Consider the following 17,658-nt stretch of genomic DNA (forward strand, 5'->3'; position numbering starts at 1 on the left):
GCAGGCCCGCTAGAACCTTCTGAGAGAGTGCAGGGCTGCAGGGCCGTGGAGAGGCACCGTGATAGACATGGGCATTTTTGAGGAAGCACCTGTTCAGACATTTCTCCTAAAATGTTGAGATCTCTGCCCTGCGCTGGTTCACTCCCAAATGCCCACACCAGACAGCATGAGGAAAGCAAACTTAGGAACTAAGACTTCTTCCAGGTGTCCAAAGGAGGTGGCACTGACACCACTCCATACTTGAGCCATCAAATGCTGCCTTTCTAGGCACATCAGCAAGAAACTGGACTGAGGGGCCAGTGCACTGGATGAACAAGCTGATCTTCTGCTTCCAAGTGCCAGCATCCCATATTGATGTCAATTCGTGTCCTGGCTGCTTCACTTTCAATTCAGCTCCCTGCTCATGGCCTGGGAAAACAGCCGAGGGTGGCTCAACGCCTTGAGACCCTGTACCCACATAAGACCCAGAAGCTTCCTGATCAGCTTAGCTGCATTGTTGCAGCCATTTGGGAAATGAGCTAGTGGATAGAGGATATCTTTTTCTGTCTCTCCTCTCTCTGTAATTATCTGCCTTTCCAATAAAAAAACAAAAATACCATAGTTCATACCTACAATGTCATAATACCCCTAAATAGCAGAATCATGGACAAAAAAGAGAGGGGAGGACGACTGGGGAGGAGGGAAGCGCCTGTGGAAATGTATGAGAAAATAAAAATATTTCTTCAAAACAAAAAAAGAAACTGGACAGAAAGCGGAGTAGAAGGGCCCCGAACCCCAACTCCACTGTGGGAGGGCGTTCCAAGCTCCAGGGCCCCGCTTCAGCAGCTTCTGTACCGGCGGAAACTCGGGGCGCCCCGCCCTCGTTTCTGTCAGGGGAAGTGGTACTTCGGGACCAGGAGGCCTGAGGGTCCTGTGGGCCAAGCTCTGCACGCCTCAACTATGTCTGCCCACCACGCCCGAGGATCGCAGCCCCAGACTCTCGCCCGCTCCGCCCCCGCCAGGGGTGCCCAGCCGCGGCGCCTTCCCGCCTTTTCCGTCACGCGCAGACAGCCCACTGACTAACCGCCACGAGCCCGCGGGAGGGGCGCCCGGCTGCGCGCGCACACGCCCCGCCTGCTCGGCCGCTATTGGTCGGTCAGAGAACTCGGATCCCGCCTAGAAACCCAACAAAGCGAAAGGGAGGAGGAGCGCGGTGGCCAAGTCTGGGCCCTGATTGGCTTATTTGCATTCGGGGCGGTGCCCGAATATTCAAACTTCCCGCCCTCAGCCGTTGCTTAGCAGCCGGGCTCCAGCCCGCAGTGTTTCGGTGTTTGATTAGCGTGGGGCGGAGCCCTAGCCAAACTCGGAAGTGCGCGGGACTGCCGGCTCCCGGAAGGGGTCTGGGGGCCGAGGGGACTGCCAAGCGCGAGGCTGAGACCTTAAAGGGGCAGAGGCACTTTTTTTTCTCTTGTGAGGAGTGGAGACAAACAGTATGAATTCTCAGGCCAACGCCGTGGCTCACGGACTAATCCTACCCCATCAAGCGCCGGCAAACCTTATGGGCGCCGATTAGTGTCTGGCTGCTCCTTTTCCTGTCCAGCTCCCTGCTTATGGCCTGGGAAAGCGGCGAAGAATGGCCCAAAGCTTTGGGACTCTGCACCTCCTGGCTGTGGATTAGCTCCGTTCCAATCATTGTGGCCATTGGGAAGTGAAGTAACAGATGGAAAATCTTTGCCTTTCTGTCTCTCCTCTGTAAATCTGCCTTGCAAATAAAAATCCTTTTAAAAAAAAGTATTAATTCAACTTGTGCCAACAGTAACCTTAAGTTAATATTTGTAGTCTCTGAAATGGTATTTATAAAGTGCTTAAAGCCAGTAAGAGTTTGATGAGTGTTTTAAACAAGCTATATTAAGGAGCAGGATTCCTATCTCCACTCTACTTTGCCAGTTTCCTGTGTGCAGGATATGACCACCCCAAGGAAGACACTACAAGGGCCCAATTTGTTATTTCAGAGCCCCTAGAAGTAGTGACAATATTCAAAATACACTAAATTCAGAAAATAATTTGCACACACTCTCCACAAACATGAACAATTCCTGAAGATAGAAGACATCGTTCATTCATTTAGTTATTTAGTGCCTCTTCTGGCCCAGGTGGTAGACTAAAAGTGTACTTAACCCGACATAAGGAGTCCCTGCTCCAAGAGGCTTGCTTTTTAGTGTTTAGAGGCAAGGGGAAGTGGAAGGAGGATGTGAAGAAAAATGAAATAAACAAACTATACTTTTTACAAAAAAAGGTTCCTTAAATACATCTTCCTCCTGGGCTTTGTGCTTGGTGCCCAGAGATGGGCATATGCTGCCCAGGAAATTAGGAAGACGATGAGGATGAGAAGACCTGGCTGTGCTGACCTTCTGCAGTTTGATAAGTAGAGGAGTAAGATCTGAGTTAATCGTTACCATTGGCAAATTGTTGAGCAATGGAACTATGGAAACCTGGGGGAGGCTGGTGACAGCTCTGGGGAGTGTCACAGAGAGACACACCCTCCAATCTGGAGTGTGAAGAGATTAGGGACTGGTTTACCAAGTCGTGGAAGGAGAGGGAGTAGAAAGAGATCCTGGGGAGAAGGCAGAGGCCGGGAGATGGGACAGGGAGAGAAACTGATTAGATGCAGGCCACATGGAGAGGTGTAGCCCCTGGCCTCAAGTCCCTGAGATGCTGCCCGCTGGGGCCAGGAAAGGGCACCGCTGCGTGTCACCTGGGAAATGGAAGCACACTCCCTGCTGGGTAACCATGTCCGCCGGCCAAAGTCAATATTGATGATTGAGGCAGCTGTAACTATAGAGAGTAGAAAGGCTGCCAGACCTGCTTGAGCTGAAAGATGGACCCCATTTACCCCAAGTTGGTCTCGGAGGAGAAATCTTTGTGGGGTAGATCTGGTGGCCGCTGCCCACATCCAGCAGGAGAAGACCCTAGGTCTCCCCTCTCTCAGCAGGAGGAAGAGGGGCCTCTGTGCAGATTTTGAGGGGGCCATGGAGGAAATTCACACACATACCTTCATGGACTGACTCATCCTACATCCTTTCAGCATGTTGGGACTCCAGGGAGCAAACACCAAGCATGCTTCCAGCCTCTCAGAGGCTAGATGAGCTTTCCGCTAGGGAGGAGAAAACCCACAGAAGAGGAAGCCTGAGGGGGGACCACTAACTGCAGGCTTTTAGCACAGCCACACAGCGCCCCACTCCCACTCTCCCCCAGTCTCCCTCGCTCCATGTTCCATCCCTTTTTAGCTTCAGCGTCCTTGCATTCTCCCAGGTGGTATTTTGTCTGGCAGCATGTGGTGAGGAGACAGAGAAGGGACAGTTAGAACAGAAATTCAGGATGAGGCTGAATTAAACATTGTTTGGGGGATGCATTCTGGAAGCTTCTTTTTCAGCATCGTTTGCTAGAGCCTCCAAACTTAAGGATACTGGAGAGGGTGGGTGATACTCTTCCTCTATAATTCTCAGGATTCCAGTCATCTTATTCTGTCTGATCTTTATCCCATGATAAGACCAGATACCACTGCACCCCAGGGAGAGTACAGCTCTGTTCTAGATAACTCCATCACTTCACCTCATCTCCAAGTCAGTGAGAGTGAGCTGCACAGAAGGACGCCCTGGATGGGGAACACCCAAACCAGTGAGGCCTTCCCTGTCCCCTAGCACAAGGCCTCCTGTCCATCCTCTGCACACTGCTCTTCACTTTTCCTTACTCCCAGTCCCAGCTGCTGTTCTATTGCCAAGTTCTCTCAGATCACAGTCCTACAGCCCAGACTCTGTACTGGAGCCTGGAAGGAATACAGAATTAATGGCCACCTTTATGTTCACAGAGTCTGACCCTGGTTCTTCAAGGGCATTCCCTAGCTGTGGGTGTCAGGTTTCTCCCAAAAGAGTAAACGGAGTTGTACTTTGGTTAATGAAGCAGGAAACTGAGGGAAAAAAAAAAAAAAAAAAACCACCATGTGTGTTCAGCAGAGGACTAAGAAAATGAGTTCTCAAGCCCACACCTCCTGTATCTCTTCCCATTTCTGATCCTTCTGAGGGCCTCCCCTCAGGACGGGCTCCCTAGGTCTTTCGGTCCCGCCCCTCTCGTGTCCCTCCCCAGGTCCAGGGCGGGGCTGGCCGGTGAGTCAGCCGCTCCCTGATCCAGCCCGAGAGGACAGAGCTGGGGAAGCTGGGTGTGGAGTGTACCGGGCAGGTGGGGAGGCCGTGTCTGAAGGGAGAAGATTTGATCGAGTTCGTGCTGTGCTGAAGGGACAGCTCGTGGTCCGGAGAAGAGAATCCCCAACCAACCGTGAGACCGCCTTCCCTGACCCCGGCCCCTCCCAGTTCCCCCAGCGACTGCAGCTTCCTGCTACCCGTCGCAACCATGGCTGAAGAACAACCGCAGGTCGAACTGTTCGTGAAGGTAAGAACCTTGCCTCCCTTGGCCCCCAGCCGAACTCCTGAAAGCCAACTTTCGGCTTAACCCAAATCCAACCCGGACTCTCCCCTTCCCTCCCTCGCCTCTACCCCCAATCCCACGTGCAATCTTTTGGGGGGTTGGGAGAGGGAGGAGATGCGGAAGGGGAAGACCATTAACTTGTGAACAACGAATGGGAGTGGTAGGCTCAACTGTGAAAAGTTTGTGAAAGTGTAAGTTCCTAACAGCCTAGAGGAAGCAAGGAAGGGCAAAGGCAGAGTTGCCAGGAGTGAGACAAGTGGGTGGGGAGGGCAAGAGCGGGCTGATGGAGGGCAGAGAGAGGAAGAGGCAGTGAAAGCCCAGGGGAATGGCAGAGGCGATTGTTGGTGAGCGGTCCACAAGCAGGGTGGCCTGGGAGTGGGCATACACGGGGAGAAATTGGTGTGGTACAAGGAGAGAAGAGAATGGGAACATAGTTCAAGACGTGAGACTAGAAAGTGAGGGGCAAAACAGAACAGCTGCAGGAGCAGAGCAGAAGAGGGGGAAGGGAGGCAGTGGCCAGTGCTGAGCTGAGCAGTAGCTGCCCGAGGTTAGACAGAGAGACCCAGGGGAGGAGAAGACCTAAGTGAAGGCATTCAGAATGTGGGCGTTGTCCAAGATTAGCCCCAGCTCTGTCTTCCTGTGGGTACAGATGAAGAGAGGTGGTTCCAAGGCAACTGGGTATGAAAACCCGGCCGTAGCCCTGCTTGCTATCAGCCCTGCTCCCCCCACACCTCCGGTTCTGGGTTTTTTCTGGTTTTTGGTCAGTTGGTCCCTACAGCAGTCTCTGCTGTCTGCGTCTCCCCATTGGCACACCCTCCACTTTCCAGCCTCCTTTCCACTTTCTCCCTTGTGCTTGTGTTTGGCTCATTTTTGTATGTTTCCACCTGCTTCTCCCTCTGCTTTATGCTTGAGTCTCTGTGGCAGCCATGCCCCCTGCCTGGGCCTGGTGAAGGCAGTGGGAGCCTGGGTCCACCCCCTTAGGTGTGGTTCCCACCTCACTCTCCCACTGGCCTCCGGGGCTGTTTTTGCTTCTGTGGGTAAGGCTGTATGCAAAGATTCAGACGCGGAGCCCTGTGTGAAGAGGATTATCTTATCCAGGGCCTGAGAACTTGGCACCAGGGGACCCTGGCACTGGGGCTGATGGCTGGGGACCTGAGGGGTGGCCTTAGCTTCTCAGGCCTCAGCTGCACAGGCCCTGCCCCCACTTCCTTGTCCGGAAGGAAGCTGCTGAGGCCGGAGACACAGAGATGAATCACCCTCAGCCTAGGGGGAGGTGTCCCTTGGGGGATGAGATCACCACTTGCCATTTACAAGACATCCCCTCTGTGCCCAGCCTGCCGCTCATCTCAGGACCCCTTAGTCCCCACCCAACCACCAGAAACGGCGAGGATAGAGAGGAGTGAGCCAGAATGGCTTCTGATCTCACCCCACCTCTCCTATACTCAGACCCTACTTCATTCTAGAATCCAGGAACCCAGGGCTTGGCCCCACACCCTTGCCTCTCTAGGGTCCAGATCCTCTAGGTTCCCTGAGCCTCGCCCCACTGCCTACCTTGCACCTGTCCTCATTCTCCAGGGAACCAGAAGCCTGCCTCTGCCTTTGCTCTTGTGCTAGGTTTGACCCAGGCTCAAAGGAGGAGAACTAGTTCTAAGGGTCGCTCTTGTTGTAGAGACTGTGTGTCACGAGTCCACAACAAATAGCTATCGTGCAGGATGGGAGATGTGGAAAGTGGCCTGGGGTGAGGTGGGGTGCACCAGGCCTTACATTGGAGGGGGGTTTGCTTTTCAGGCTGGCAGTGATGGGGCCAAGATTGGAAACTGCCCCTTCTCCCAGAGACTGTTCATGGTACTATGGCTCAAGGGAGTTACTTTCAACGTGACCACCGTTGACACCAAGAGGTGAGTCCAGTTCTCTAAATACATGTGACGCACTCCTCACCCACCTAAATCCTTCCTTCTTAACTTAAACCCCATGTCTGCCATCCAGAATCCCCTCTCTTCCTGTGTCCCTCTGTACTCCCTTTCTGGTTCTCCCTGACCCCCCTGTTCCTATCCTAATGCCTGCTCCCTTCTCCAGGCGGACTGAGACAGTGCAGAAACTGTGTCCAGGCGGGCAGCTCCCATTCCTCCTGTACGGCACTGAAGTCCACACAGATACCAACAAGATCGAGGAATTTCTGGAGGCGGTACTGTGCCCTCCCAGGTAAAGGGGCACTGGGAAAGAGGAGGGGAGGAGTTGGCAGGTGGAGAAACAGGTGGAAGAAATGGAAAACAGGTAGCTGAAGCTCCTCCCAGGATGCTATCTGACGTGGCTTTTCCTGTTGGCTTTAGGTACCCAAAGCTCGCAGCTCTGAACCCTGAGTCCAACACCGCTGGGGTAGACATATTTGCCAAATTCTCTGCTTACATCAAGAATTCGAACCCCGCACTCAATGACAGTGAGTCTTGTGGGTCGGAAGCTGCATCCTGGGATGTGTGGAGAAGGCCCAGGGATTGGGAGGCGGCAGGGCACCAGGGAGTTCAGATGTTGAGGAGACGGAGCAGATATTGGCCCACCTCTCCCAGTGCCCCTAGATTTCCCTGCATTCTCATTGGTTGTGATTTCTAAACCTCTTCCAGTTCCTTTCACCCCCTGAGGGGACGTTAACGGGTAGAATAGGGTTGTAGTTAACAACATGGACCCTAGGATTCAGACTACTTGATGTGAAGCCACTTCTAAAAGTTCATGGAAGAATGGTCTTAACAGTTTATCTTGGTGCAGAACATGGGTTGAAGTCCATGGGTAGTTTCTTCATGGAATGTGTTTTCCACAAACTTTGTGAAGGATCCTCTGTAGAAAGTCCAATAGCCATGTGACTTTGAGAAATTCCCCGAATCCCTCTGTAAATTCATTCCTGGATGTATAAAATGAGGTAATACTACCTGTCCCCTGGGTTGATATGAGTCTGGGGGAAGAGTTTTGTTGCTAACATGCTTAGGATAAAAATAAAACCAAATTCTTAGAACAACACATAGAAAATGACATTAGTGTTTGCTGTTTATTTTGGACCAACCTCTCCATTAATATCCACCCTTCTTCCCCCATGGGCCTTCTTGGACTTCTCTTGCCTGTGCTAACCAATTCCATCTCTTACACAGATCTGGAGAAGGGGCTCCTGAAAGCCTTGAAGATTTTAGACAATTACTTGACTTCTCCCCTCCCTGAAGAAGTGGATGAGACCAGTGCCGAAGACGAAGGCATCTCTCAGAGGAAGTTTCTGGATGGCAACGAGCTCACCCTGGCCGACTGTAACCTGTTGCCAAAGCTGCACATAGTACAGGTAGGGGTGTGTGTGTGTGGGGGGGTTCCCCTGGCAGCAGAGGATGGCCGATGGAAAGGCCCTTTCACAAACTCCCATGTGAGCTTCCTGTGCCCAACACTACCAAGGTGGCTGACTGCTGCTTACAGTGGTTTCTGTAGATTGCTACCAGTAGCAGACCCCAGCCCAGAGAGAAGTGCATCCTGTGATGCAAGCCACGGATGCAGATGGGCTGAAACACATCCCAGGATTATTTTAAAGAATGCTCTTCCAGGCACTGTGTCTGCCAAATCCCCAGCTCAGACAGAGCTGTCTTTGCCCAAAGCCAAAGCTTTAACTCTGTAGCTTCTGCCTCCACTTCCTCCTGTGGGGACAACACCTGCTCATTTGCCACATCATAGCTTGAAGCCACAGTTTAGTTGATGAAATGCGGTCCATTGTCAGGCTGCTATGCAATGGTGTAAAGAACATCTGTTATCGAGGCATTGAGACAGGCGTGTGTGATGGTTGGTCCTTGCCATCCAAGGGTTGAAATCTAACACAAGACAATGAAACCTTCACACTAAAGTTAATACATGACTAAAAGTCAAATGAAAGATAAAAGACAAAAGTCATTGTGAAAATTGAATCATCTGGTATGTGAATGACATTAAGAATCAAGAGGAGAAAAGTAGCATCAAATAGGGAGGTCTGAAAAGTGGCAATCAGGCTATCGGTGGTTAGGATTTCAGTACCGGAGGAGATTCTACAACAAAACAATGGAAGTTGAAAAGGCTGATTGGAGATGATTCATATGGAAGATAAAATCTGCTGATAGGAAGAGAAGCCAGAGATGATGGAGATTCTTGAATACCTGGGGAAGAAGACCAGACTTTATCACGTAGACCTTGGGAGAAGGGAAGGAGCAACAGCATGGTAGAAAATACGACTTTCTTAACACTTCTGGGGCCAGGACTGTGGCATAGCTGATAAAAGTGAAATATGTGGTGCCACCATCCCATGTGGGTGCTGGTTTGAATCCCAGTTACTCCACTTCCAATTCAGCTCTTTGCTAATGCACCTGGGGAAGCAATAGAAAATAGCCAAAGTGATTGGGCCCTCCACCTACATGGGAGACCCTGAAGCTCCTGGCTTCTGACTGGCCCAGCTCTGACTGTTGCGGCCATATGGGGAGTGAATCAACAGATCTCTCTCTCTTTAACTCTCTAATACATTAAATCTTTTTTTAAAAAAAGATTTGTTTTTATTGAAAAGGCAGATATACAGAGAGGAAGATCTTCCGCTGATGGTTCACTCCCCAAGTGGCCACAACCGCTGGAGCTGAGCCAGTCCAAAGCCAGGAGCCTCTTCCAGGTTTCCCACATGGGTGCAGGGTCCCAAAGTTTTCGACTGTCCTCAACTGCTTTCCCAGGCCACAAGCAGGAAGCTGGATGAGAAGTGGAGCAGCTGGGACTAGGACTGGCACCCATATGAGATTCATTTTTTTTTTTAATGAATGCATTTTTTTCTTTTTTTTTTTTTCTTTTAAGATCTATTTTTTATTACAAAGTTAGATATACAGAGAGGAGGAGAGACAGAGAAGAAGATCTTCTGTCGGATGATTCACTCCCCAAGTGAATGCAATGGCCAGTGCTGCACCAATCCGAACCTGGGAACCAGGAACCTCTTCCGGGTCTCCCACACGGGTGCAGGGTCCCAAAGCTTTGGGCCGTCCTCAACTGCTTTCCCAGGCCACAAGCAGGGAGCTGGATGGGAAATGGAGCTGCCAGGATTAGAATCAGTGCCCATATGGGATCCTGGCGCATTCAAGGCAAGGACTTTAGCTGCTAGGCCACGCTGCCAGGCCCCTATATGAGATTCTTGCACATCCGCCCATATGGGATTCTTGCACATCCACTATGCTATCATGCCGGGTCCAAATACATTAAATCTTTAAAAACAAAAACAAACAAACAAACAAAAAATAGACTAACATTTGGTCTCTCTCCTCCCTGTTTCCAGGTGGTGTGTAAGAAATACCGGGGATTCACCATCCCAGAGGCATTCCGTGGAGTTCACCGGTACTTGAGAAACGCCTATGCTCGAGAAGAATTCGCGTCCACCTGTCCAGATGATGAAGAGATTGAGTTGGCCTATGAACAAGTGGCCAAAGCCCTCAAATAAGGCGCTGCTGGGGCTCCCCAACCCACCTCAGTCCTCCCCACAGAGGCCCTGGGGGGCTTCCACATTGCTACCCAATGGACATGTTTCAGAACAACAGGGGAACCTGGAGTACTTATGTGGGGGGCCGAGGTGGGGAAGGCAGTGAACAGAAATGAAGGGGGCCTGGGTGAGATTTTTATTGTGGGGCGGGTTGGACAATGTGTTTCAGTAATAAAATACATAATGAAAATGTAGCGTTTTTGCACAAAAGGGGGTTTTTGGATGATTTTGCGTTCAGGACACAGGTTGGGAATTAAGAGGGTGGGAGGTGTTTGTGGTGGGACTGCCATTTCTACTGCCCGTCCACCCATAGCGCTGCCCTGTGGTCCATGCCGCATTTGCAGCCCCGCCGCTAGGGCCGGAGCTGGGTGGGCCTGAGCCGGTGCACACCCGGGCGGCGCCGACTTCCAGGGAAGGGGGGCACCGTCCGGGTGGAAGGGGCGCGGCCCGGGGAGGCTCCGCCCCGTCCCGCCTAGACAATGCCCCGGAGCCGCCAGACCGCCGCGCCCCCGCCCCATCGTGGCACCGGCGCTCGCCTACCCAGGGACCCCTCCAGACGCCCGAGCACCCAGGCCCTGTGGCTTCGAGACTAGGAGCCCCCTTCTTCACCAACTCCGTCCTCTGGGGGTGGGGCCTCAGCCAAGATCGCAGCGCGGCAGCACTAGAGGTGGCCGCTGGAGGTGAGTCTGGGAGAGAGGATGTCTCCTAGAATCGTCAGGGGGCTGGAGTTTGGGGGATGCCAGGCCCGTGTTAGCATCCGACCAAGAGTGCAGGGAGGGGAGCGGCATTTGGGCGCAGAGCGGGGCGGTTGGACTTGGGGCAAGATGGTCAGGGGGCCTGTCCTGGAGCCAGGAGTGGCCCGCGCGCCCCGGAACCACGCCCCGTCTCCCCGCCTCTCCGATTTCGTGTGAGACCTCTCCCAGTCCTCCGGGACTCGGGCTGGTTTGTACTGGGTCGCGCTAGGGGCAGCGTGACCCGCCCGGGTGGAGAGAGGATGCTTAACTCCTTAGGCTCTCCTCTCCTGCTTCTCTCTCCCGTCCTCCTTCGGACATCCAGGGCTCCGTTCTCCCAGATCCGGGCTGTCTCTGCCCACCTTTCTCCTCCTGGCCGAAGCCCCTGCGGATCCATTCCTGTCGGGATTTGGGGTCCCACCAGCCTTGAGCAGCTGAGGGTTAAGGGGGCGGGGCCGATGCATTTTTGGGGAGTGAGCGCATCCTAGCGGTTGCCAAGAGGGGCGTCCGGCGGGGACCTCGGGAAGCCCCCCGGGCTGGGGCAACAGGTGTTCCGGAGATTAAGGATCCGGTCTTGCTCCTTGGACCCTTCTTAAAGAAGCCGATCCACCCAGAGAGTAGGGTGGAGAGGGGTCGACGAGAGAATAAGGTCTGGAGGGGGTGGGGCGGATGGGAGTGGCGCTCGGAGCTGGCACACGGGTGCTCTTACACACCCCGCGACCCCCTTCCTTTAAAACCTTTTTTTCTGTCTTTCTGCCTCTTCTCCCAAACAGGTCGAGTAGAAAGTGAAAACAGAAATCTGCACGACCAGAAGGCGTGTCTGTGTGGATGGGATGGGGACACCGGGGGAGGGGCTGGGCCGCTGCTCCCATGCCCTGATCCGGGGGGTCCCAGAGAGCCTGGCATCAGGGGACAGTGCCGGGGCCGGCCTTCCAGCGCTGGACCTGGCCAAAGCTCAAAGAGAGCACGGGGTGCTGGGTGGTAAACTGAGGCAGCGACTGGGCCTGCAGCTGCTGGAACTGCCTCCAGAGGAGTCGCTGCCTCTGGGACCACTGCTTGGTGACACAGCCGTGATCCAAGGGGACACAGCCCTAATCACGAGGCCCTGGAGCCCAGCCAGGAGGCCAGAGGTGAGTGCCAGGCGCTGGGTGTGGTGGGGGGAGGATGGGAGGAGCTGGGGATCAGGGCTTGGGGAAGAATTGGAAGATGGGGTTGTCTTCAGCTGGCGCTCTCTCCCGCCTTAAGGTGGATGGGGTCCGCAAAGCCCTCCAGGACCTAGGGCTCCGAATTGTGGAGATGGGGGACGAAAACGCCACCCTGGATGGCACCGATGTTCTCTTCACCGGTGAGGCAGCCCTGGGTCTTGGCAGAGGGAAGCAAACCTAGGGAAACGGGATCGCCTTGGGCCCTGTTTCCATCACATTCCCTCAAATCAACATGACTTCTCCGGGCGCAGGCCGGGAGTTTTTTGTAGGCCTCTCCAAGTGGACCAATCACCGAGGAGCTGAAATAGTAGCAGATACCTTTCGGGTGAGGAGGAAAGGAGGGGCATGGGGTGCGGGTGGGCGTCGGAGGAGCCTGAGGGTCTGCTGAGAAGGGGGCATCCCAGGACAGGTTTCCTCTCTTGCAACCCCACGAATACCTCCCTCTTGTGTCAACCCTAGGACTTTGCAGTCTCCACCGTACCCGTCTCGGGCCCGTCCCATCTGCGCGGCCTCTGTGGCATGGGAGGCCCCCGCACCGTGGTGGCCGGCAGCAGCGAAGCAGCACAGAAGGCAGTCCGGGTGAGGAGAGACATGGGGAGGCTTAAGGACTCAGTTGCAACCCCTACTGTCATAGAGCTGGCCAGCAAGTATGAAAGAAGTCACAAGTAAACAGGAAATTAAAAGACTGCGACCAAGTGCTAGGAGACCCCAGAACAAGGGCAATGAACCTGCCCTTCCTGGGCTTCAGGAAGAATCCCCAAGGCTGTATGTTAAAGGATGGATGAGACAGACGACTAGGGGCTCGTGGAGGGGAGAAGAAGGGTACAGGTGCATCACAGGCTGAAGCAGGCTTAGCACAGCGTGTGACACACAGTGGGAGCTATGTGCTTGCTGTCCTTCTTGCCCACATGGGACTCCATGGGCAGCTGTTGCTGCTGGCTGTGGGGCTGGCCAACTCCGCTGGGCAGATCTCTGAAACTGGAACACTTCCTCTTTCCACTCTCAGGCAATGGCAGCGCTGACAGATCACCCATACGCCTCGCTGACCCTTCCAGATGACGCGGCTGCTGACTGTCTCTTTCTACGACCTGGGATGCCAGGCACACCTCCTTTTCTCTTGCACCGTGGAGGTGGGGACCTTCCCAACAGCCAGGAGGTGAGGCAAAGCAAGAGCTGCACCACAGGCTAGGCTTTCCTAGTGGGGCAGGGGGCCCGGGAAGGGTGCTCTGAGGTGGCTACCGGGGGGCCTGCTGCTGGCTCCAGCTCTTCCTTCCCACCTCTCTCCCACTACAGGCACTGCAGAAGCTCTCTGATGTTACCCTGGTACCTGTGTCATGCTCAGAACTGGAGAAGGCTGGAGCTGGGCTCAGCTCCCTCTGCCTGGTGCTCAGCACACGCCCCCACAGCTGAGGGCCCAGCCTCGGAGTAGAGCAGGGGGGAGGAAGTTAGATAGAGGACCGTGAGTAGGTGGGAGAAATCCAAGATGGGGGGTAGGGCAGCAAGTGTGGGGGAAAGGATGGGGCCACTGGGTGAGTCCTCTCGCTCTCAGAATCAATAAACTAGAATTGGCCTTTTAGACTGGGCTGTGGCTGGTGTCTTACTCGGGGGCAAAGGGCAAGAAGAAAACCTGAGGCTGGGGTCAGTGGCAGGAAGGGAAGCCTCCTTCATTCACAAAGCCCGCACTGGGTACTGACTGACTCATGACCCCACCCTGTCACAGGTGCTGGACACCAGGTGGACAAGATAGAATTCCTGTCGTAGAGAGCACATCCAGGGCAGGAAGATGTAAACGGGCGGGTCACTAGCTGAATTTATCTCCATGTTAGATGATTCAGAGATTGGTCGATTACCTGTCTGCCCCTCTTTTATGGAGAAGAAGAAATGATATCTGCAAGAACATTTGTTTTCCTTTACTGAGGCTCAACGGTGTGACAGAGGGGCAGGGGCCAGTCCCCTCAGGTCAGGGGACTCACGGTACATGAAACACCTTACACAGCGAGGAGCGGGTTGAGATGGAACAAGTCACAAAAAGCTGCTTCTTTCGAAGTGTACACCATGGTGGGTGAGGGGAGGCAGGGACAGGGCTCCAGAAAAATAACAGAAACTAAATCTTGAGGATAAAGAGGAGTTCCCTAGGTAGGTGGGGGGAGAAGGGACCGAGTCTTCAAGACAAAGGCTCTACAATGAGCAAAAGCACATTCTGGGGCTAGGGAGAGCCTAAGGTTGGCATGTCGTGTGCACATGGAGTGACAGAGATAAGCCTGGAGAGTGGACAAAGTGCCATAGCACCTGTACACCTTGGCCCAAGGCCCAGGCGCGTGGCCCCAGAGTTGCTGCAGTTCTAAACTAAGGGTTGTCAGAGACAGTCAGTGCCTGGGGAGGATCTCTCCAGAACAACTGGATGAGGTGGGCTGTGGGCAACCCAGGAAGGAAATGAGAGGACATTCAGATAGCTGTGCTAGACATACAAGAGTACACATGACAGAGACATGAAGATAGAAAGGTGTCATCGTGTGGGAGTGAGACAGGAAGCAAGAAGTACATGACTCTGGTTTCTGGCTTGGGCAACTTGGATGATCAAGACAATACCAAGGAGGGTGAGGTGATGACAAAGAGTTGAATTGGACATGCTCTGCCAAATGCTAGGAGCGGAGCGAGGTTCAAGACAGTTGGGAAATCCCACCTCTGAGGTCTGAGCTGGAGGGAGTTCTTGGTGTGGGTAAGAGGGGAGGTGCGGAGTGTGCATAAGAGCACCAGGAAGAGGAGTCCAGAAAGAGGACACCAGCCGTGAAGAAAAACAATTTAAAGAAGGAGGTCATCAAAGGCCAAGCCAGAATGTTGAGAAATATCTCCAGGGGCCAGTGTAGTATACTAGTGAGCTAATCCTCCACCTGCAGTGCTGGCATCCTATGTGGGCACCTAGTTCATGTCTCAGCGGCTTCACTTCCCATCCAGCTCCCTGCATATGGCCTGGGAAAGCAGCAGAGGAGGGACCAAAGCCTGGGACCCTGTACCTACTTGGGGAAACCCTTAAGAAGCTCCTGGAATTCCAGCTTCAGATCAACTGAGCTCTGACTGTCGCAGTCCTTTGAGGATTGGATCAGAGGATGGAAGATCTCTGTCTCTCCTTCTCTCTGTAAAATCTGCCTTTCAAATAAAAATAAATACATCTTTAAAAAAATAAAAGAAAAATCTCCACTAGGACATCATTGGCAACCTCACAGAGGAACAATTTCAGAAGCTAAGAAATGAGCATAAAGCACAAAAGGAGAAAACGGAAGAATCAGGTGTATGGCTCTGGCTCAAAAATCTTGATTGCGGGGGGTGGAGCAGGGGGGGAGCACTTGATTGGGAAGAATTACGGCAGCTACCAGGGGATGCTGATGTCGTAAGATGGGGAGACAGGACTTGATGAGATTCAGAGAGGTCACTGGTGATGAAGACATGGATGCTATAACAGAGGTGGGAATAGGTGAAGGAGCCACATTGAAGGCAGACAGTCTGGACCACAGGTCTCCTAACTAAGGGAGGGGCCAAGGAGAGGAGGAGGGCTATGGAGAGGTGAGGGCTCCCAGCGTGGGTGCCTCTTCAAACTACAACAGCATATACGGTGGAGGCATCACCAGGGCCCACGGTGGACAGCCGGCGGGGCCTCCTGAGCACAGTAGGATCCAATTCCGCATACAACAGGCTCTGCAGAAGGTGTGAGAGGAAGGCAGGGTGGTCTCAGTAGGCTCATGCCCTTAGAATCCCATCCTCTTTCCTGGCCCACTTTTCTTAAGGATTCTGTCCAGTCCCCTTCCCATCACCAGTCCCTTACCGGTTCCTGTTCCAGGTCCCCTGACCTGTTGGGTGGTTCCTTCTCTTCCTCCTCCTTTACTGGACTCTGGGGTTCCACTTTTGCGAGTGGAGCTATGTGGAGGGGACAGAACTAAAGGATGAGCAGTAAATAACCAACTTGTCTGTTCCACAGCTACTGTTCACGTTGGAAATTGGAGGGTGGGGGAAGGTGCAGGTGGGAGAAGGAAAATGGGGTGGAGTTATTCTCACCAAAACTGGGGAGTGGTCGAGGCGGGTGCGGGGGTGAGCGCCTGCAAGGGACATACAGGAGTCTCTAAGGGTCCCCAGTCTGGTTGCCCTGGTTCTCCCCGGCCCCCGGGGCAGCGCCAATGGCAGCTCAGGTGCTTGCAGGCTCTGACAGGTGAAGCGACTTGGGCTCCGCCTCACACAGGGACCCGCCCACGCTCGGATTCTTGCCCGGCTCTCAGGCACTGACCTGTCCTGCTCTTCAAACCTGGCCCTTACGCTCCAGGGCCAGCTCTTAGCAAAGGTCTGGCCTTGCCCCACCCACCTCTAGCCACGCCCCGTGAGGCTAAGCCCCGCCCCTCTTGCTCACCTGCGCTGCCACCAGGCCACGCCCAACGCTGCCAGTCCCAGCAGCAGCCCGACGCCCAGCAACGGAATCAGCAGCTGGGGATACACGGACGCTGGGGAAACAGCGTGCCGGGGAGGGATGCCCAGGTCAGGGAGACGTGACAACTAGCGCTCTCGCTCAGGAACTCCCTTCTTCCCCCAACTGCCCAAGTCCCAGGCCCTCCCGGGTGTGACTTCCACCAACCGTGGGTGGGCTCCTGGGTCCTGCAGTTGGCTCTGTCCCCCAGCACGTGAAGCACCGTGTGGCTCTCGTCCTCGTTGCGGCCCTTGCAGAAAAAGGTTCCTGAGTCCCCCGTGCTCAAAAGCAGCTCCAGCCGCCGGATACCAGGGTCCAGGGCGCGTAGGCGACCTGCAAATGGCTGCAGCGGAGGCACCGTGGGAGTTCCGCTCGTCGAGACCCACAGAATCTTGCGGCGTCCTTTGGACAGGCCCTTGCAGGCAGGGAAGCTGGGTGCCCAGGCCCAGCGGACGGGATGTGAGACTCCCGTGCAGGAGAGATTCACCTTCTCACCAGGGCGGCCTTGCAAAGAAGCTAGAGGCGGCCAGGGAGCGGTTGTTAGGGAAGTCTGCAGAGGAACCACCCGCAGCCTCCTTTCTTTCCTCTATTTGCCCTCCTTCCATTCTGGATCTTCCCAACACTCACCACGCCCAGTCCCGCACCCCTTTTCCCCACCCCACAAATTCTTTCCTCCGGGGCTTCTCCAGAGGCTTGCTTACCCCCGGGATCCCCCTGGACCCTGGAGAGCAGCAGAACCAGCAGCTGCAAAACCAAGGCCATGCTGGGTTGTGGTGGGAGCATGGAGCCAGTGAATCAGCAGGAGCAGGGGGGAGGGGAGACACCGGAGGGAAGCCGCGTCGGAGGGACACAGGACTGGGGACCCAGATAAGAGCTAGAACTGAGCCACCAGCCACCGCGATCCCGGTAGGAATCCTCACTCGCCAGCCAGCCCACTACCAAAATTTACACAACAATGGGGCCTCCTTAACTTCTTCAGCCTAGAGGCTGCCGGGAATACGGGGAATTTGGGGACCTGGCAGTTACCTAAGCTAAGCTGAGTCGTGTAAGCAAGTCCCCTAGCCTGCCTGGATCTGTTTTCTAGACAATGGGTGAGAAGAATCTATTGTATAGGATCTAAATAAAATTAACAGGTGGAATGCCCCACACAGTGGCTAATACCCAGGAACCCTAATTAAGTGCTTGCCATTACCATTACTACTTCTGTTCTTATTTTAGCTTCCACCTCACCGTCTGTGCCCACGCTGTGCCCGCCTGAGCGCCCTGCCCAAGTCAGCAGGCTTTGACAGGGGAGGTGCTACTGAGCCATGC

At 54.2% G+C, this 17,658-nt stretch overlaps 3 protein-coding genes across 8 annotated transcripts; 2 read left to right on the forward strand and 1 right to left on the reverse strand.

Annotated features, from left to right (window-relative positions):
- Positions 1-4,159: 4,159 nt before the first annotated feature.
- CLIC1 (chloride intracellular channel 1) lies at positions 4,160-10,155 on the forward strand. The gene is made up of 6 exons (XM_040988599.1): positions 4,160-4,425; positions 6,250-6,359; positions 6,538-6,663; positions 6,792-6,898; positions 7,599-7,780; positions 9,761-10,155. The coding sequence occupies exons 1-6, from the start codon at positions 4,387-4,389 to the stop codon at positions 9,920-9,922; spliced, it is 726 nt and encodes a 241-aa protein (XP_040844533.1). The 5' UTR covers positions 4,160-4,386; the 3' UTR covers positions 9,923-10,155.
- A 311-nt stretch (positions 10,156-10,466) lies between these two features.
- DDAH2 (dimethylarginine dimethylaminohydrolase 2) lies at positions 10,467-13,620 on the forward strand. Of its 2 annotated transcripts, none has more exons than XM_040988587.1 (7): positions 10,467-10,641; positions 11,466-11,822; positions 11,938-12,037; positions 12,149-12,222; positions 12,357-12,476; positions 12,904-13,053; positions 13,191-13,620. In XM_040988587.1, the coding sequence occupies exons 2-7, from the start codon at positions 11,526-11,528 to the stop codon at positions 13,305-13,307; spliced, it is 858 nt and encodes a 285-aa protein (XP_040844521.1). In that variant the 5' UTR covers positions 10,467-10,641; positions 11,466-11,525; the 3' UTR covers positions 13,308-13,620. The 2 variants fall into 2 exon arrangements, with proteins under 2 accessions (XP_040844521.1, XP_040844522.1); XM_040988588.1 differs by lacking the exon at positions 10,467-10,641 and adding an exon at positions 10,921-11,341.
- Positions 13,621-13,792: 172 nt separating this feature from the next.
- Positions 13,793-17,114, reverse strand: MPIG6B (megakaryocyte and platelet inhibitory receptor G6b). Of its 5 annotated transcripts, none has more exons than XM_040988601.1 (6): positions 17,049-17,114; positions 16,516-16,863; positions 16,294-16,384; positions 15,948-15,988; positions 15,718-15,809; positions 13,793-15,590 (listed from the first exon to the last, which is right to left on the reverse strand). In XM_040988601.1, exons 1-6 carry the CDS (start codon positions 17,107-17,109, stop codon positions 15,486-15,488), a joined length of 738 nt encoding a protein of 245 aa, XP_040844535.1. In that variant the 5' UTR covers positions 17,110-17,114; the 3' UTR covers positions 13,793-15,485. The 5 variants fall into 5 exon arrangements, with proteins under 5 accessions (XP_040844535.1, XP_040844536.1, XP_040844534.1 ...); XM_040988602.1 differs by having other exon boundaries at positions 15,718-15,828; XM_040988600.1 differs by having other exon boundaries at positions 15,948-16,009.
- Positions 17,115-17,658: the final 544 nt, after the last annotated feature.

Source organism: Ochotona curzoniae, unplaced genomic scaffold, assembly GCF_017591425.1.
Source record: "Ochotona curzoniae isolate NIBS_2020 unplaced genomic scaffold, NIBS_Ocur_1.0 contig_4951, whole genome shotgun sequence".
NCBI classification, from domain to species: domain Eukaryota; kingdom Metazoa; phylum Chordata; class Mammalia; order Lagomorpha; family Ochotonidae; genus Ochotona; species Ochotona curzoniae.